The 15,956-nt window shown below is 37.0% G+C and overlaps 1 protein-coding gene and 1 pseudogene across 10 annotated transcripts in view; one reads left to right on the top strand and one right to left on the bottom strand.

The window, feature by feature from the left end:
- Positions 1 to 336, bottom strand: part of LOC101991067 — a 596-nt pseudogene extending 260 nt beyond the window's left edge.
- Positions 1 to 15,956, top strand: part of Chd9 (chromodomain helicase DNA binding protein 9) — a 234,087-nt gene that overhangs the window by 209,508 nt on the left and 8,623 nt on the right. For 8 of the 10 annotated variants that reach the window (XM_026777294.1, XM_013354625.2, XM_013354626.2 and 5 more), the window contains 8 exons: positions 1,867 to 2,760; positions 3,493 to 3,653; positions 4,600 to 4,872; positions 5,701 to 5,869; positions 8,686 to 8,825; positions 9,277 to 9,471; positions 12,266 to 12,394; positions 15,627 to 15,731. In XM_026777294.1, the coding sequence (XP_026633095.1) occupies positions 1,867 to 2,760; positions 3,493 to 3,653; positions 4,600 to 4,872; positions 5,701 to 5,869; positions 8,686 to 8,825; positions 9,277 to 9,471; positions 12,266 to 12,394; positions 15,627 to 15,731 (2,066 nt within the window). The remainder of the gene's footprint in view (positions 1 to 1,866; positions 2,761 to 3,492; positions 3,654 to 4,599; positions 4,873 to 5,700; positions 5,870 to 8,685; positions 8,826 to 9,276; positions 9,472 to 12,265; positions 12,395 to 15,626; positions 15,732 to 15,956) is intronic. The other 2 variants (XM_026777295.1, XM_013354624.2) reach the window with 1 other exon arrangement.

Genomic DNA, 15,956 nt, shown 5'->3' with positions numbered 1-15,956 from the left:
AAAAAAAAAAAAAAAAAAAAATTACCAATGTGTAGAGTTTGTTTGGTGAGTCCTCATCCTCATTATGTTTTCTGGACAAACGTACCCGGATACAATGTGGAACATTCCTTATTCCTTTGGCCCAGACGGGTTTATTGAGCCTGGTATCAATCTGCACATCTGGATCCCCATCTCCTTCATGGCAAATTTCCGGATTTCTTTTGAGTGCCGTAGGAGCATGCTTCTTGAAGCCCACACATGGATGCGCTTGTGAATGTTGATGGTGTATTCTCGGGTCACCACCTCGTTGATGGCAGAACGGCCCTTCTTCTCGCCACCCTTCTTTGTGGGAGCCATTCTGCCTGGCCCAAGCTCACTTTTCTATTTTTTTTAAACAAGGTCTCAATATATAGACTGTGCCAACCTCCATCTCAGAGATCCTCCTGCCTTTGCCCTCCGCAGTGCTGCAATTAAAGCTGTGTGTCACCGTGCCCAGTTTGTTGTATCTTTTGTATAATATTTAATAATGCCATGAGGGTTGTGCTGTCAGAACAGTATTCATGTGAATCGTTTGGGCAGGGTAGTTTATGATGTTTTTCTACTTTATCTTTTCCCATGTAATTAACAATAACTTGGAGTCTCACAAACCCTGTTTCTGCTCTTTCAAAAATCTGTTTGGTGGACTGGAGAGTTGACTCAGTGGTTGAGAGCACTGGCTGCTCTTGCAGAGGACTCGGGTTTGATTTCCAGCACCCACATAGCAGCCAACAATGGAAATCCATCTCTTTAGCTTCCTGTGGCAGCAAGCACACACATAGCTGCATACATGGTTGCATACATGGTACAGGCAAAAAAGTTCACACACATAAAGTATAAATAAATAACCCCAAAAATGAATCTATTGGTTTTAGTGCCTGCTATATATTCAGTCTTGTCTGCAGTGGTTTTTCTGTGTAGTCCAACTGTAAGGTAGAATGCTTCTTCATCTGAATTCATTTACAGGATATAAACTATAACCCACTCTATATTTGCCCAAATCTCATCTTATCCATCTATCTATCTATCTTTAGTTTTTCAAGACAGGGTTTTTGTGTAGCTCTATAGGTTGATCCCTGCCTTCTTGTAATGAGACATTTTAAAAGTGATTTTCAAGAGCCGTTAACCAAATTCACAAAGTAAGGACCTCACCAAAGCAAATGTACTGTGAACTAATGCTGAAGCTGAACTCCCTGTCCCTGGTAACTTGTGTGATGTTTGGCTGATAGATGATGTATCCCTCAAGCATTAAAAATCCCCTTGTCCCTGGGCATGGTGGCACACGCTGGAGGGAAAGGCAGGTGGATCTGGTAAGTTTGAGGCCCTGTCTTAGAAAAACAAACAAAAATCTCTTTTTAACCTAAGATATGTTATACACTATGAGATAAGCCAGTTTACATTTATTTATTGGGTATCACTGAACCCTTCTAATTATATTTATAAGCAAACTTAGAGGTTTTGTTTGTTTTTGGCTTTTCAAGACAGGATTTCTCTGTGTAACAGTCCTGGCTGTCCTGAAACTTGTTCTGTAGACCAGGCCTCAAAATCACAGAGATCCACCTGCCTATGCATCCCAGGGATTAAAGGTGTACACCACCATTGCCATGCAAGAATTTTTTAAAAGCAAATTCTTCTTTATGGTAACATACTTCTGAAGTAATTTTGTGTTACTCATTTAAAAATATAGATATCTTATGTTTCATGAGTTTCATAATTTAAAAAACATTTTGCATATTTGTAATTCTAGAAATTATAATGATATTATATAGAGACATATTTTTAAAGTTGCCTTATGTTAAATCTCCCATGAAACATTTTTTAATTAGTATTTTGATCCTTGTTTCAATATAGAATTGGTGGATCCAAATATATTTATTCAACCAATCACAGAAGAGCGTGCTTCTAGAACTTTATATCGCATTGAACTTCTAAGAAAAGTACGGGAACAGGCCCTTCGACACCCACAGTTGTTTGAACGCCTGAAGCTTTGTCATCCAAATCCAGACTTACCTATCTGGTGGGAATGTGGCCTTCATGATAGGGATTTGCTTATTGGTGCTGCCAAACATGGAGTAAGTCGGACAGACTATCATATTCTGCGTGATCCTGAGCTCTCGTTTATGGCAGCTCAAAGGAACTACAGTCAGAGTAAGGTGGCTCATTCGAGGACTTGCACCCCACTTTTGCAGCAATACCAAGTAGCACTTTCTGCTTCTCCTCTTACCTCTTTGCCTAGGCTGCTAGAAGCTAAAGGTACTCTCCTAGAGGATATGAAAGCTAAAAATGAAAACCTTAAGGAAGAGCCACAGTCTTCTGAAGAAGAATCTATGTCTTCTATAGAAACAAGGACACGAGTTCAATCTGAGCCTGTAAGTCCAAAGAACGGTGTTTTATCACAGGCTACTGGAGACCAGAAATCTGGTGGGAAAAGTGAAACAAACAGACGCATGGTTGCAGCAAGAACAGAACCCCTAACTCCAAACCCAGCTTCTAAGAAACAGAGAGTCCACAAAAGAGGATCCGAATCCAGTTCTGAGTCAGACTCTGATTCTGAACGCTCATCATGTTCTTCCAGATCTTCCTCTTCTTCCTCCTCCTCTTGCTCACACTCTCGATCAGGCTCTAGTTCTTCTTCATCCTCATCTTGTTCTTCAGCATCCTCTTCCTCTTCCTCCTCCTCCTCCTCATCATCATCTTCATCATCATCCGAAGAAAGTGACAGTGAAGAAGAAGTCCAAAAGCGAGGTACATTCATAATTTTGTTATGTTTATGAGTTTTTCAAATGAAAATGTATAGAGCTTGATTTAAATAACTGAAACATGCACAAAGTTGTAAGCTTAAATGTTTATGCTTATAAAGTTTCTTAGAAAAGTATGATTGAGATAGCTCAATAAAATCAATTAAACATTTTTTTAAATAAAGAAAAGAATGATTGAGGAAACTAGAGTTAGTTACATAATTCCTATTCTGTATTCAAGGCATTCCTAAACAGACAGAGTTTGAAGCCTTACATAGTCGCTTGCATTCTTTGTGATTGCGGGAATAAGTTTATTAATGAACAAATAAAGGATGTTTATAGCTACTTCCAGGAATCTTAGATTAAAAAGACAAACAAGAATATCCTAGGTTGTACTTGGCATCTCCAGTCAGTAGAAGGGTGTTCTCTCTGCCAAGTGTTGCCGGGTGTCTTTTCTTCAGGTGTCTTTGCAGCAGGCCAACAGTTAAGGTACAAGTCAGCATGAAGCTTTTTCAGGGACCTCTCTGGTATAAAGGGTCTCATCTTCTACTGGAGCTGAGTCCCTCGTCACAGTTCTCTAGGCATAACTTATAGGGTTGCTACAAGCAACATATCCAGCTCTAAGGGTTACCTTACTTAGAGAATTGTGGAATACTTAAGAAATGACATAAGATTGTAAAAGTATGCATAAAATTGCTTTATGTGGATTTTAAAAGGTGATTATAATTGTCCTCATTAGAAGGTACCCCTCATGTGAAAGCCTATGATGAAGAAAGTGTTGCATCGTTGAGCACTACCCAGGATGAGACCCAGGACAGTTTCCAGGCAAACAATGGAACACCAGAGTCTGCATGTTTAATACAAGGTGGCTACATGCTGGCAGCCTCATATTGGCCAAAGGTAAATGAATAAGTTACAGTTGACATAGGTCATTTTTAAATTTTTCTGAATAGCTTTGATGGGTAAACATTCTTTTGTTTTGTCCTTTTTTTTTTTCTTCTGCTTCCTGAATTCTGGAATTAAAGGCATGCACCACCACATCTGACATAATGGCAAATACTCTTATATGAAAAAATTGATCATTGTAAATTTATGACACATTGGCATCAAAAGTATAAATTATTACTGCCTATTAAATGAGTTATATGTATATGCTTCTCAGTGTAACTTTGGAGTATTTAGAATGACAAACTGTGAGTGCCTTTTGTAGTTTTAAACTACCAAAAGGTTTGTTTTAAAATAGGTACATTCAGTGATAAAAGCAGCTATGATGAATTACCGTAATCCCCATATGTGACTGGATCAGTACAGGGCACCTTTAGGAATGAGGCTGGGAAGTGGAAGATTCTGTTCTCTTTCTATATTTCTAAGTTGCTTTTTCTTTTTCAATAATGCATCCCTGTATTATATTTGTTGTTACAAAGAAAAAAGAGGGCTACAGATGTAGCTTCACTAATAGATTATGTGCCTAGCATGCAAAGACTCTGGTTTAACTGGGTCCTGTGGCACACATCTATATTATATTTCTATAATTCGATCTATTAGAAGGTGGAAAGAAGAGGATCAGAAGTTCAGGGTCATCTTGGGCTATTTAGTGTGTTCAAGGCCAGACTTTTTTGTAGGAATATCTTTGTGGTATAATGCTTTTGATTTCACCAAAGGGAATTTTTACTTGAATAATTTACAGAATTATAATACATATGAGAATATATACATATATATATATATGTACATACTACATACAGTGTTATATCTAGTTTAAGTCATCAAAACTCTTAGATTATTTGATTTCCAAAGGTCTGACCTAATTACTAAAAGTATGCCTTGATGTTACCTGCTTTTCTAGGATCGGGTAATGATCAACCGCTTGGACAGTATTTGTCAAACAGTCCTGAAAGGGAAGTGGCCTTCAGCTAGAAGAAGTTATGATACTAACATGGTGGCATCTTTCTATACCACAAAACTGCTGGATAGCCCTGGAGCAACTACAGAATATAGCGAGCCCAGTGTACCTACGCCCCCAGCCGTTGCTGTAAAAGAAGAGCATGAACAGTCAACACAGATGTCAAAGGTGAAGAAGCATGTACGCGAAAAGGAGTTTACAGTGAAAATCAAAGACGTATGTGTATTTTTATTGCCCTAGGGCCTGGTTGCGATTGCGGTGTGCAGCATGCTTTTCCTGCAGATGGCTGCCTGCTCTTACTCTTCCTTCCTTCACGTACTTATTCCATGGTATTTGGATTGTCTCTCTTCTGATATCTAGGTTCTTCAAGTTGAATACCATTAAAGGGCTTTTCATTAAATATGTTTCTCTCCTGAGTATAGTTTTGCTGAACAAGATGTTTCTTAAAAAAATGTGACAATTTCTGTTCTGGTCTTTTTTATATATTTATGTTGGTATACCAGTGTGCTTTTCCCTCTTAAACACTTAGTGTGCTCTAATATTAGTAATGCTTCTTTTACTATGATCTTTGAAACTTAATTATTTGCTATCTAAAATATGGGTGAGATTTAATGTGGAGGACACACATGTAACCCTAGCACCTTAAAGACTGAGAAAGTAGCAGGAAGAAATTGAGGGCAACCAGAGGGCACACAATAAGACCATATTTCATACAGAAAAAAATGCATACGTGTATATATGTGTACTTGTGGATGATGTCCTCTAAAAGTGTCATGAATAATGTACCTAGAGATACCTGTCTAAAACTGACAGTGTTACAATTATCATGCTCTTCTCACATGAAAATCTTTGGTTTATATTTATTATAGAAAAGATTAATGTGCTTTTCTTGTATTGATTTGTAAACAGGAAAACCTCAATAGTGTATCAGGGATTTTGCCTTCACTCTTTCTAAAAAATATTTTTCTTGATATCCTACAGTACGGTTTTTCTTAACATTTCCTGTCTTAATAATTGTTTTGGTTTGCTTGTTTGTTTTAATAGGAAGGTGGGTTGAAGCTGACGTTTCAGAAGCAGGGGCTTGCTCAGAAAAGACCATTTGATGGTGAAGATGGTGCCCTGGGCCAGCAGCAGTACCTCACTCGACTTCGGGAGCTCCAGAGTGCTTCAGAGACAAGCCTTGTTAATTTTCCAAAATCTATGCCAGCATCAGGTAAATATGCAAATAGTAACTTTTTATTAACAAAATATTCCTTGTCATTTACAGATCTTTTTTATAGACTTTTAAAATAAAAATTTATTTTTTTCTTTAGTGTTAGGAACCTCCTTAACATCTATAAAGTAGTCAGCATAATACTGACTCTTATTAATTACTGGGACATGTATATATGGTGTGTATGTATGTGCACACACGTGCATGCACTGGAGATCAAATTCAGGACTTCATGTATGCTTAGTCTCTTTACCACTGCACTGCATCACCAATTAACCCTATTGGAACTTGAACATGACATTTTGAATCATAGCAGTTTGGTTTGAGAGGTTTACATATTTGGATAGAAATACCATTTTTTTTCAGGTAGGTTTTAACAGATAAAACATTAGAGTAGCATTTGGTAAGGTAGGATATTTGTGTTTCCAACAGTGCTTTAAGTCACATGGTAATGGTTGTTGGTAGAAGACTCTGCCTATGTCTTCAGGGCAGATCAAAGCATTTTGGAAACAATTATCATATTAATATTTTTTCTCTTGAGTTTTTATTTCTTTAACCTTGTGGCAACTTGCATCAACACATTTACTAAGTACATCATTTATGCCATGTGTTGTATGTTCTTTGAACAATGAAGAATGCATTGGATGGGCTGGAGAGATGGTTCAGTAGTTAGAGCACTTGTTCTTACAGAGGACCATGCTCACAATTGTCTATAACTGCAGTTCTAGGGAGATTCCTACACCCTCTTCTGACCTCCACAGGCACCAAACATGCAAATGTTTAACACACATATGTACAGGCAAAACAGTGTACTTGTAAAATTAAAATGAATAACTAAAAATATTTTAAATGCACTCAACAATGTTTTTGTCTTGTTTGACCTCCCTCTACCTGTGTTCTTCTTTAATTGTCAAGAATTAAGAATGATGTTTAAGATTATTTGAGTCTCAGCAGTGTTCATCACCTATGCTTAGCCCCAGAAATACTTCCTTCAGTTGAAGAAAATGAATGGGTTGAATTTTCTTTATACCTTTTTATTTCAGAAAGACTCTACTTTAGTAGGAACTAAGTCTGGTTGCCTAAGTTTGGAAGCATCTCAAAACTGTTACTGTGCATGAGCATAGTGTATGGGACGCCTACAGTTTGGGAATTGATTGCTGTTCTCAGCTGATGCTATTTCTACCTTTTAAACTATGGACTATTTTGGCGTCACTGGCACCAGTTTTGTCTCCTGTGGATTCATTAACCATTCAGTGTAATTTTCTAGTTGCTAGTTGTCAAACATGTCAGGCTTGCAGTTGAAGGGCTGAGGCTTTAACTTGGTGGATGAAGTGTTTGCCAGATAATGAGCCTGAAGGTTGGCGTGAAGATCCCTGGCCACTCATAAAGACTAGGCAAGTGTGGTAGGCCACCTTAATCCCCGTGCTTATTAGCCAGCCAACAGGGGCTCCTTGGGGCAAGGTGGCTAGCTGAACTAGACCAATCAGTGACCTCTGGATTCACTGAGAAACCCTGCCTCATGAAATAAAGTGGGGAGCAATTGAGGAAGACATCCCATGGCAATCTGTGGCCTCCACACACACATGCATCCATATCTACCACATGCATACTCATATGCTCCCTTCACTCCTGCAGGAACATTGAAGGTAAGTGTTTCTATACATGGAATGTAAGCTTCCCGAATATGCGTTACAGTGATAGTTTGTAGTTAAGGAGCTCTTTTTTTCTCAATAGAACATGAGGACAAATGGAGGTCAGCTGTGGACTCTCATGCGCACCCTGCGTGGATTTGCTGTCCTCGCTCTTACCCTGAAAGCTCTAAGATACTGCTAGTACTTAGATCATGTGAAGGTTTCAATGCCATTGCACCTGGAGATTGTCCAGCTTTACCCGAGTAATTCTTTGATGAATAATACTATACATAGTGCATAGTAATTATATGTAAAATATTATATATTATATAGCAAGTATACTTTATGTAGTTATTGCTATTATATGTTTCTTTTTGTATTGTATCAATACTTTTTATATTAAGAATATAAATATAGAGCCTAAAGGATGTCTCAGTGTTAAGAGTGCACATAGCTCTTGCAGAGCATTTGTTTCAGGCACCCACATCAGGCAGCCACAAATGCCTTAACTTCAGCTCCGGGGCTTCAGTGCCCACCCGCTTCTGAGCTTATCAGGGACCTGCACTTATATGTATACATCCACACACAAACACAGACATATGCAAATAATTTAAAATTAATGAAATTTTAGAGAATATAATAATAGTGATATGTATAATAGTAATGATCACACTAGTTTTAAAACTGTATTAAAACCATGTTCAAATTTCAAGTATTATTTTTAGTTCTGTGTAGTTATCTCAGTATTTTATAAAATACATTTTGATAATTGCAAATGTGAAATCTGCTTCTCTTTTCCTTCTTGGACTTTTTGGAAGTCAATTAGCATTAATATTTTTGAGCCCTCTCATTGTCTGTAAAATGAAGTGGAAGGAGAAAGAGATGTTACATTGTTCTAGTGAATTAAGTAAAACAATATACAAAGTGTTCAGTAAAGAGTTTACTACAAATCAGATAAGGGTGCCCATAATCCCCAGATGCAGATGGCTCAAACCAGGAGGACTGAGGCTAGTGTGAGCTACTGGATGAGAGATCTAGATTAAAAATTTCTAAGAGAAATTAGCATACTTTTAATTCAGGAACTTCTTAGTTTGGGGTATAAAAGAACAAATTTCATCTACATTTAGAAAAGTTGTAATGTTCCATTTATTTTCAGTTACTATTTTGCATTTTTAATTTGACTAGGTACTTCCATTCAGTCAACCCTTGGTGCCAATGGAGTGATATTAGACAACCAGCCTATAGTGAAGAAAAGACGAGGAAGGAGGAAGAATGTAGAAGGTGTTGACATCCTCTTTTTGAACAGAAATAAGCCACCTAATCATGTAAGTAAAACTATTTAAAAATTATTTATCCTTAAGTCTGAAATTCAGTCCTAATAAGTATACAATTGCTGTTTTATATTTTTTAATAAAATAAATAAGGAAATTAGTTTTCCATACTTTCAAATTTGATCTTAATATATTTAATAATGACAAAAAGCCACAAAAAAATTGAGTTTAAATGACTTGGCAGAATTTAGACACTGCTTTCTTCTTCTTTACAAAAGAAGGACTGTTGTATCTGGGCATGGGGGAGCACTTGTGTGAGCCCAGTATTCAGGGTGCACAGGGAAGAAGACCACTGTCAGTTTCAGGGCAGTTAGGAATGCATAACATGGCCCGGGGTGTGTGTGACAGTTACTCTGTTGAACCAGAATTAGAGTAATAAAGCATGGAAATAAAAATGTTATTTGATTTTTTCTGCAGTTTTACTTTAGCTTTAACCACCTCACAGATTTCCACAGGGATAAATCCAGCACTATCCTATACTCAGCCTCAGAGAATTCCTGATACAGAAAGTCCAGTTCCAGTTATTAATCTCAAAGATGGGACAAGGCTTGCAGGAGATGATGCACCAAAGAGAAAGGACCTGGACAGATGGCTTAAGGAGCACCCGGGTTATGTGGAAGACTTGGGAGCTTTTATTCCAGTAAGTACATTTTAAATCTTGATACATTTTGTTTCTTTGATTCATCATGCCTTTAATAATGAAATACAAATTCTCATCCATTTGTCCTAAATATGTGTTTTGCCTAAGTTTAGGAAAATTATTAGAAAGAAATAATTACCATGTTTCCCAAATTATAATTCTGTATTGCTTTCCTTTTTGCCTTTAATAAATACTTAATTATAAAATCACTTCAGGTCAGATATGGTGGCACACACCTGTAATACCAGTGCTCAAAAAGAATTTTAAGTTCAAAGCTGTTCTTTTTTAACAAACAAACAAACAAACAAACTTCTGATGTAAAGCACTTTATCATACCCAATAAAGGTTGTGGTGGAATAAAACTTCTAACCCTTTGTTTTCAACAGGTTTATTTTACAGTAGTAATAAATACAAAGTAATCTAAATGTTGAAATAATGTTTGCCTACCAATACACTTAATGCTTTACATCCATTGTCTCCTTTAGCATAACCTTATTCCGATAATACTGTTAAAATTTTTTTTATTTATTTTCTTTTATTTTTAGCTTTTTTTCAAGACAGGGTTTCTCTGTGTAACCAGGCTGGCCTCGAACTCACAGAATTCCGCCTGCCTCTGTCTGGGATTAAAGGCGTGCACCACCAACACAGTTATTCTTTTAATCTATGATGTTGAAATATTTAAATTTTGAAAACTTTACATGCAATGTGAAAGGGAGTGTGATTATTACTATTTTATTAACAAAATAAAATTACTTTTGTTGTTTTTTCATATAAAGCAAGTAGATAATCTCTAGTCTTTAGAATGTTCTTTATATTTACAGGACATTTTAATCCAATATTTCTGTTTTTTTTTTTTTTAAAGATTTATTTATTATGTATACAACATTCTGCCTCGATGTATGCCTGCACGCCAGAGGAGGGCGCCAGATCTCAGTACAGATGGCTGTGAGCCACCATGTGGTTGCTGGGAATTGAACTCAGGACCTCTGGAAGAGCAGCCAGTGCTCTTAATGGCTGAGCCATCTCTCCAGCCCCCCAGTATTTCTGCCTTATTACCAAACAACAACCTAGTAATCTAAAACAGAAAGCCTTAGTCTGGTATTTTAGGTGCTTTTCATTTCCCTAGTTGTACAACAATTCCCACAAATTCTCAATCTCCCCTTTAATTCCTTTCCATTTTATTATCAACTACTTCAGTAATTATGTGAATAGTGGTTTTCACTATAACTACACCAGGCTATGAAAATGGATGAAACCTATGAATTCATAACATGTTAGAAAATAACGTTCTTTTATTCAACAGACATAATTATATTGTGTGACACTACTAAGTACTAGTTATAATTTCAGTAACTAAAATGCAAAGTCCTTACCCATGTGATACTGCCTAGCCTCCAAAGGGTTTCCATACCTCTTTCTTAAAATTACAAATGAGTTTTTATTAGCTTTTTCTGTAGTTAAATATTTCTAAGGTGACCTTAGAATGTAACAGAGATGGAGTTTGCTCAAAGTGCCATGAACAGAAAGATTAGAACAATTGACTGCCTGGGCAGAGTAAAATATATGAAGAAAATAAGAAAGTTGAATAGTAAGTGAGAAGACTCCTTTAGCATAAGAGGAAGGTATTCCAGGCATTGTAGAATAACAGTGGAAAGCGTTAGAGGATTGTATGCATCTGGGCATATTCACAAAATAGTGACTGATCTGAGGGTCCAGAGTATGGCAGAGAACAAGGGGAGTAACTGTAAAATAAGCTCAGGCTGAGGAGAGACTATTAGGCCCAGTCAAAGAGTTTGAGCAATTAATTTCTTAAAATTTTATGATTGATTGGAAGTAGTTCCAAACATCAAAGCCTTCCTTGTATATAGTTGAAGAGACAAATTTAATACAGTTTTCATTTTTATTGCCAGATTTTGGATTTGGATTTTTTGCTTATTGTTTTGTTTTGAGATAGTGTCTTTCTGTATAGCCTTGGCTGTCCTTAATCTTGTTCTATAGGCTGTCTGCCTGCCTTTGCCTTCCTAGTGCTGAGACTAAAGGTGTGTACCACCACACTCAGCCTTCTTTTTGATCTATCTTTTTTACTTCATTGCTGAATGACTTCGAAAAAAATAACCTCTCTATGTCTTATTTTGTACTATAAAAAATACCTTTATTATTGTGAGGGTTACATGAGAAGAAAAATAAAAGAGATTAAAAGAAATGAAAGTCTAGCAAAATTATGAATTGCTGTAGCAGTGCTTGGTGGCATACACCTGTACTCCCAGAGTGTTCAAGTCAGAGGCAAGAGGGTTACCAATGCAAGCACACTCTTGGTTCAGAATGAGATCAGGGTCAACCTGCCTCAAAAACAAACAAATAATTGTAGCACAGAGGAAGCCTAAGGAGTTTCTCCTGGAATTTACTAGATGAGAAACTCATCAAATGAAATGTAGGTGATGGAAATTAACAAGCTGTTCCATTAGCACCAGTGACCCCTCCAGGTGTCAGGTGTCGCTCTGTAGGTTTTCTATGGCCTTTAAGGAAGAGCTGGCAGAGTCTCACTGCAAGTATCATACTTTCATGTAGAACCCATAATAGTGATCATCATAGTGGCCTTGAGTACATTTTCAAATATAAAATCTAAAAAAATGTAAAACTTAATTAAAATATTTAAAGTTTAAAATTTTCAGCTGACTAGAGAAGAAGAGTTTTCACCTCATGTAGGGCTAAGTTCCTTGGTCAGCTCACGTGCGTCATTCTGATAGTGTTTAACAGAGCCACAAGCTTCAAAGTGTTTCTTGGTATGTTTTAGAGAGTGCAGCTTCATGAGGGGAGACCCAAACAGAAAAGGCATCGGTGCCGAAACCCTAATAAATTGGATGTCAACAGTCTCACTGGAGAGGAACGTGTGCAGCTCATTAACAGAAGGAATGCAAGAAAGGTAGCTATGTCTCTTGTTAACCCTCTCACATTGATTCACACTTAAAGAAACTTGTTGCATTATGCATTTTTTTTCTAACAGTCTAGAGGATGGGTTGAACCTAGCACATTTGTGGGAAAAGATATGCATGATAATTTTTGTTTGGTCTAATATCAAATCCTGCATTATTGATGAAGCTAAGCCATTCCCCAGATCTGGCCAAGCGGCGTTGTGTATGGTCGTGCAGTGTACAAGGACATTACATCTCAGGCAATGGTTCTTTTCAGGGCATAGTTTTGTTCCCCCAGGGAGGAACATTTGTTGCTGTCTGGACACGGGTTTGGTAGCCACAGCCACACTCAGCATAGTGGGGAAGGGGCAAAAAGGGAACAAATGCTACTTTCCTCTACAAGGAAGAGGCCATACATCTTGCATACCTGAAGTACCAACCTAAATATCTTATGCTAAAAAATGAGAACCTACTCAAAGGTGACATCCTTTACATTATCATAAGAAATTTACTTTATCTTTATCAATATATTTTTTTTGTCAGATAGCTCAAGTTAATATTGTTCTCTCAAGTGTCAAGTGGGCATTTTATATAATTTCCTGAAAGATGTAAATAAAATGTTTCAAAACTTACTTTATAGGTGAATGGAACTTTTATGCTTAGTTTGTGCTGACTATTCATAAATTATTAATATTTAGGCCTTTTTGGTTCAGATACTGTTGACTTTGGTAGGCCTACCAAATAATTATTTCTAGTGACATTTTCACACATGTATATCTCTGTACTGTGCCCATTCACCTCCCTTGTTCAGCTTAGCCAGTTTTAAGGAGAAGGAATGTTTTTGTTGTTTTTTTTCATTTGTTAAGTTTAAGACTAAACGTGTGTGTGTGTGTGTTGTATACAAAGGTCAAAGAACAGCATGTACTTGTCATTCTCTCCTTCCACCATGGAAGTCCTGAGGGTGGCTGTCAGACTGGGCAGCAAACGCCTTTTTATGCTTGGCCATGTCTCTGGCAGTTAATATTCTAAATGTTCATGTTGTAAACTTTCTGGAATCCTATTCATTTCCCTTGATTTGTAGGGTTCTCTATTGTCAAAGATATCAGGTTTGGTTGTTGAATTTCTAAGGATCCACTTAATTTTAGGGGAGGAGGTTTTATTATGCTGTGTTATGTTTTGTTTTGTTTAAAACAGGGTCTCATACTGTAGCTCAGGCTACCTAGAACTCACTTTGTTGGCTGAACTGGCCTCAAACTCAAGGTATTCTTTCTTCACTAGCCTTCTGGAGATTGAGTTACAGGTTATAAATTCACTTTACTCAGAAGCTTAATAAAGAGCAGTGTGCAACAAAAATCGCAGAGACTAAAAAATATAAGGAACATTAGATGAGAGTGGTTATAGGTATGGGTGATATACTGACTATGATAAATGAGTATACATCCTATCAAGACATTATATATGTTATATATATCGGTCAGGGATACATCCAGTGGTAGAATGCTTATGTAGCATTCACAGTCCCCAGTACCACTCAAGAAAAAAAGATGTAATGCATATGTTTTTAAAGGGGGTATAGAAGAAGGAACTGCTCAAATGCCTTTTAGATGGCAAAGAGACATTAAATTGGTAGGTCAAGCCGGGCGGTGGTGGCGCACGCCTTTAATCCCAGCACTCGGGAGGCAGAGGCAGGCGGATATCTGTGAGTTCGAGACCAGCCTGGTCTACAGAGCTAGTTCCAGGACAGGCTCCAAAACCACAGAGAAACCCTGTCTCGAAAAACCAAAAAAAAATAAAATAAAATAAATAAATAAATAAATTGGTAGGTCAATATCATTGATCTAAATACTATTGATTTAAATCTTAATTTTATCATATAAAAATATTTACAATTTAATAGTATATAATTTAGTTAATATGCATAATGAATAAAAGCATGGAATTCTAAGGCCGAGGTTTGACTCCTTACTCTTGACATTATTAGATGGCTTTTTGAAGCTAACTGTAACTTCTCTGATTCTCAGGTCCTTCATTTTGAAAATAGAAATAGAATCAAAAAGATGTTCTGAGAACTCAAATAAAATATACTTGCAGTGCTCTTAGTCCAGTATTTGATATAGACTTATTAAACAAGATAATATTGTAAGACACTTGAATCATCTCATTTTATCCTCATCAGACACTTTGAAGGAAATATTATTTGAAGGAAATATTATTACCACCCCATTTTGTAGATCACAAAAGAGACTCAAAGAAATTCACTGATTTACCTGAGTTTCCATACCTGGAGAATCTGACTCCAAAGGGTTTATTTTAAGGAAGACTAGGCTACCTGTCTTGCCTTTTTTTTTTTTTTTTTTTTTTGGTTTTTTGAGACAGAGTTTCTCTGTAGCTTTGGAGCCTGTCCTGGCACTCACTCTGTAGATGAGGCTGGCCTCGAACTCACAGAGATCCGCCTGCCCCTGCCTCCCAAGTGCTGGGATTAAAGGCGTGCGCCACCACCGCCCGGCCTGTCTTGCCTTTTAAGTGCACTGTAAAGAGTAGTTCATTTTCTGCTTCAGTTATTCCACTTAAAACATTTAAGATTAACATCATTTCTATTTCAGTTCATTCCTGTTGCTGTGACAGGTACTGTGACCAAAAGCAACTGAGAGAAGGAAAATTTCCCTTTATAGCTTCATCATCAATTGAAGTTAAGGCAGGAACTCAAACAAGAATGTGAAGACAGGGTGCTTGCTATTCTACAGAGCTATCCCTGACCAAGGAACCCACATTCAACGAGCTACAGTAGAAATTATGATGGAATGTTTTTGATGCTTTAGTCCTTGCTTGATTACTAACGTGGAGGCTTATTCTCAGCTTGTTATTTTATACAGTTCCGGCTCACCTATCTAGGGAATGGTGCCACCTACAGTGGCTGGACCCTTCCACATTAATTAGCAGTCAAGACAGTCCTTCCATGGACATGCCCATAAGCCAATATGCTCTAAGCAGTACTTCAATAGAGATTTTCTTTGTCAATAATTCTAGGTTGTATCTGTCAAATTGACAGTTAAAGTTAACCAGAGGACAAAAGTTAATGTGTTTATATATTATTTCCTAGATTGGAGTGATCTTTTCTTATGTAATTATACAAATTGTTGAAGGTTGTTTAAAAATACGTGTTTTAAAGAAATTCTATATCAGAAATCAAATAATTCCATACTTAGTTGTGTTAGCTGCTTTACTATCTCTGTTTGTTTACAGGTTGGAGGTGCATTTGCTCCCCCTTTGAAAGATTTATGTAGATTCCTGAAAGAAAATTCAGAATATGGAGTAGCTCCTGAATGGGGAGATGTTGTTAAACAGTCTGTGAGTATCTTACAAATGCACCATTTTAGAAATTAGAGCCATTTGATTATGTCTTGGATTAAACTTTCTTTTCAGAATAAGAATTTCATGAACATGTGTAAATGAAAATTTCTGTTCCTCCTGGTTCCACAGTCATCCAGTCCCAAAGAAAAACACAGAGGCCTTTTTTTTTTTTTCTTCCGAGACAGGGTTTCTCTGTGGCTTTGGAGCCTGTCCTGGAACTAG

This window comes from Microtus ochrogaster, unplaced genomic scaffold (assembly GCF_000317375.1).
Source record: "Microtus ochrogaster isolate Prairie Vole_2 unplaced genomic scaffold, MicOch1.0 UNK54, whole genome shotgun sequence".
NCBI lineage: Eukaryota > Metazoa > Chordata > Mammalia > Rodentia > Cricetidae > Microtus > Microtus ochrogaster.
This window is presented reverse-complemented; position numbering and strand designations above follow the sequence as displayed.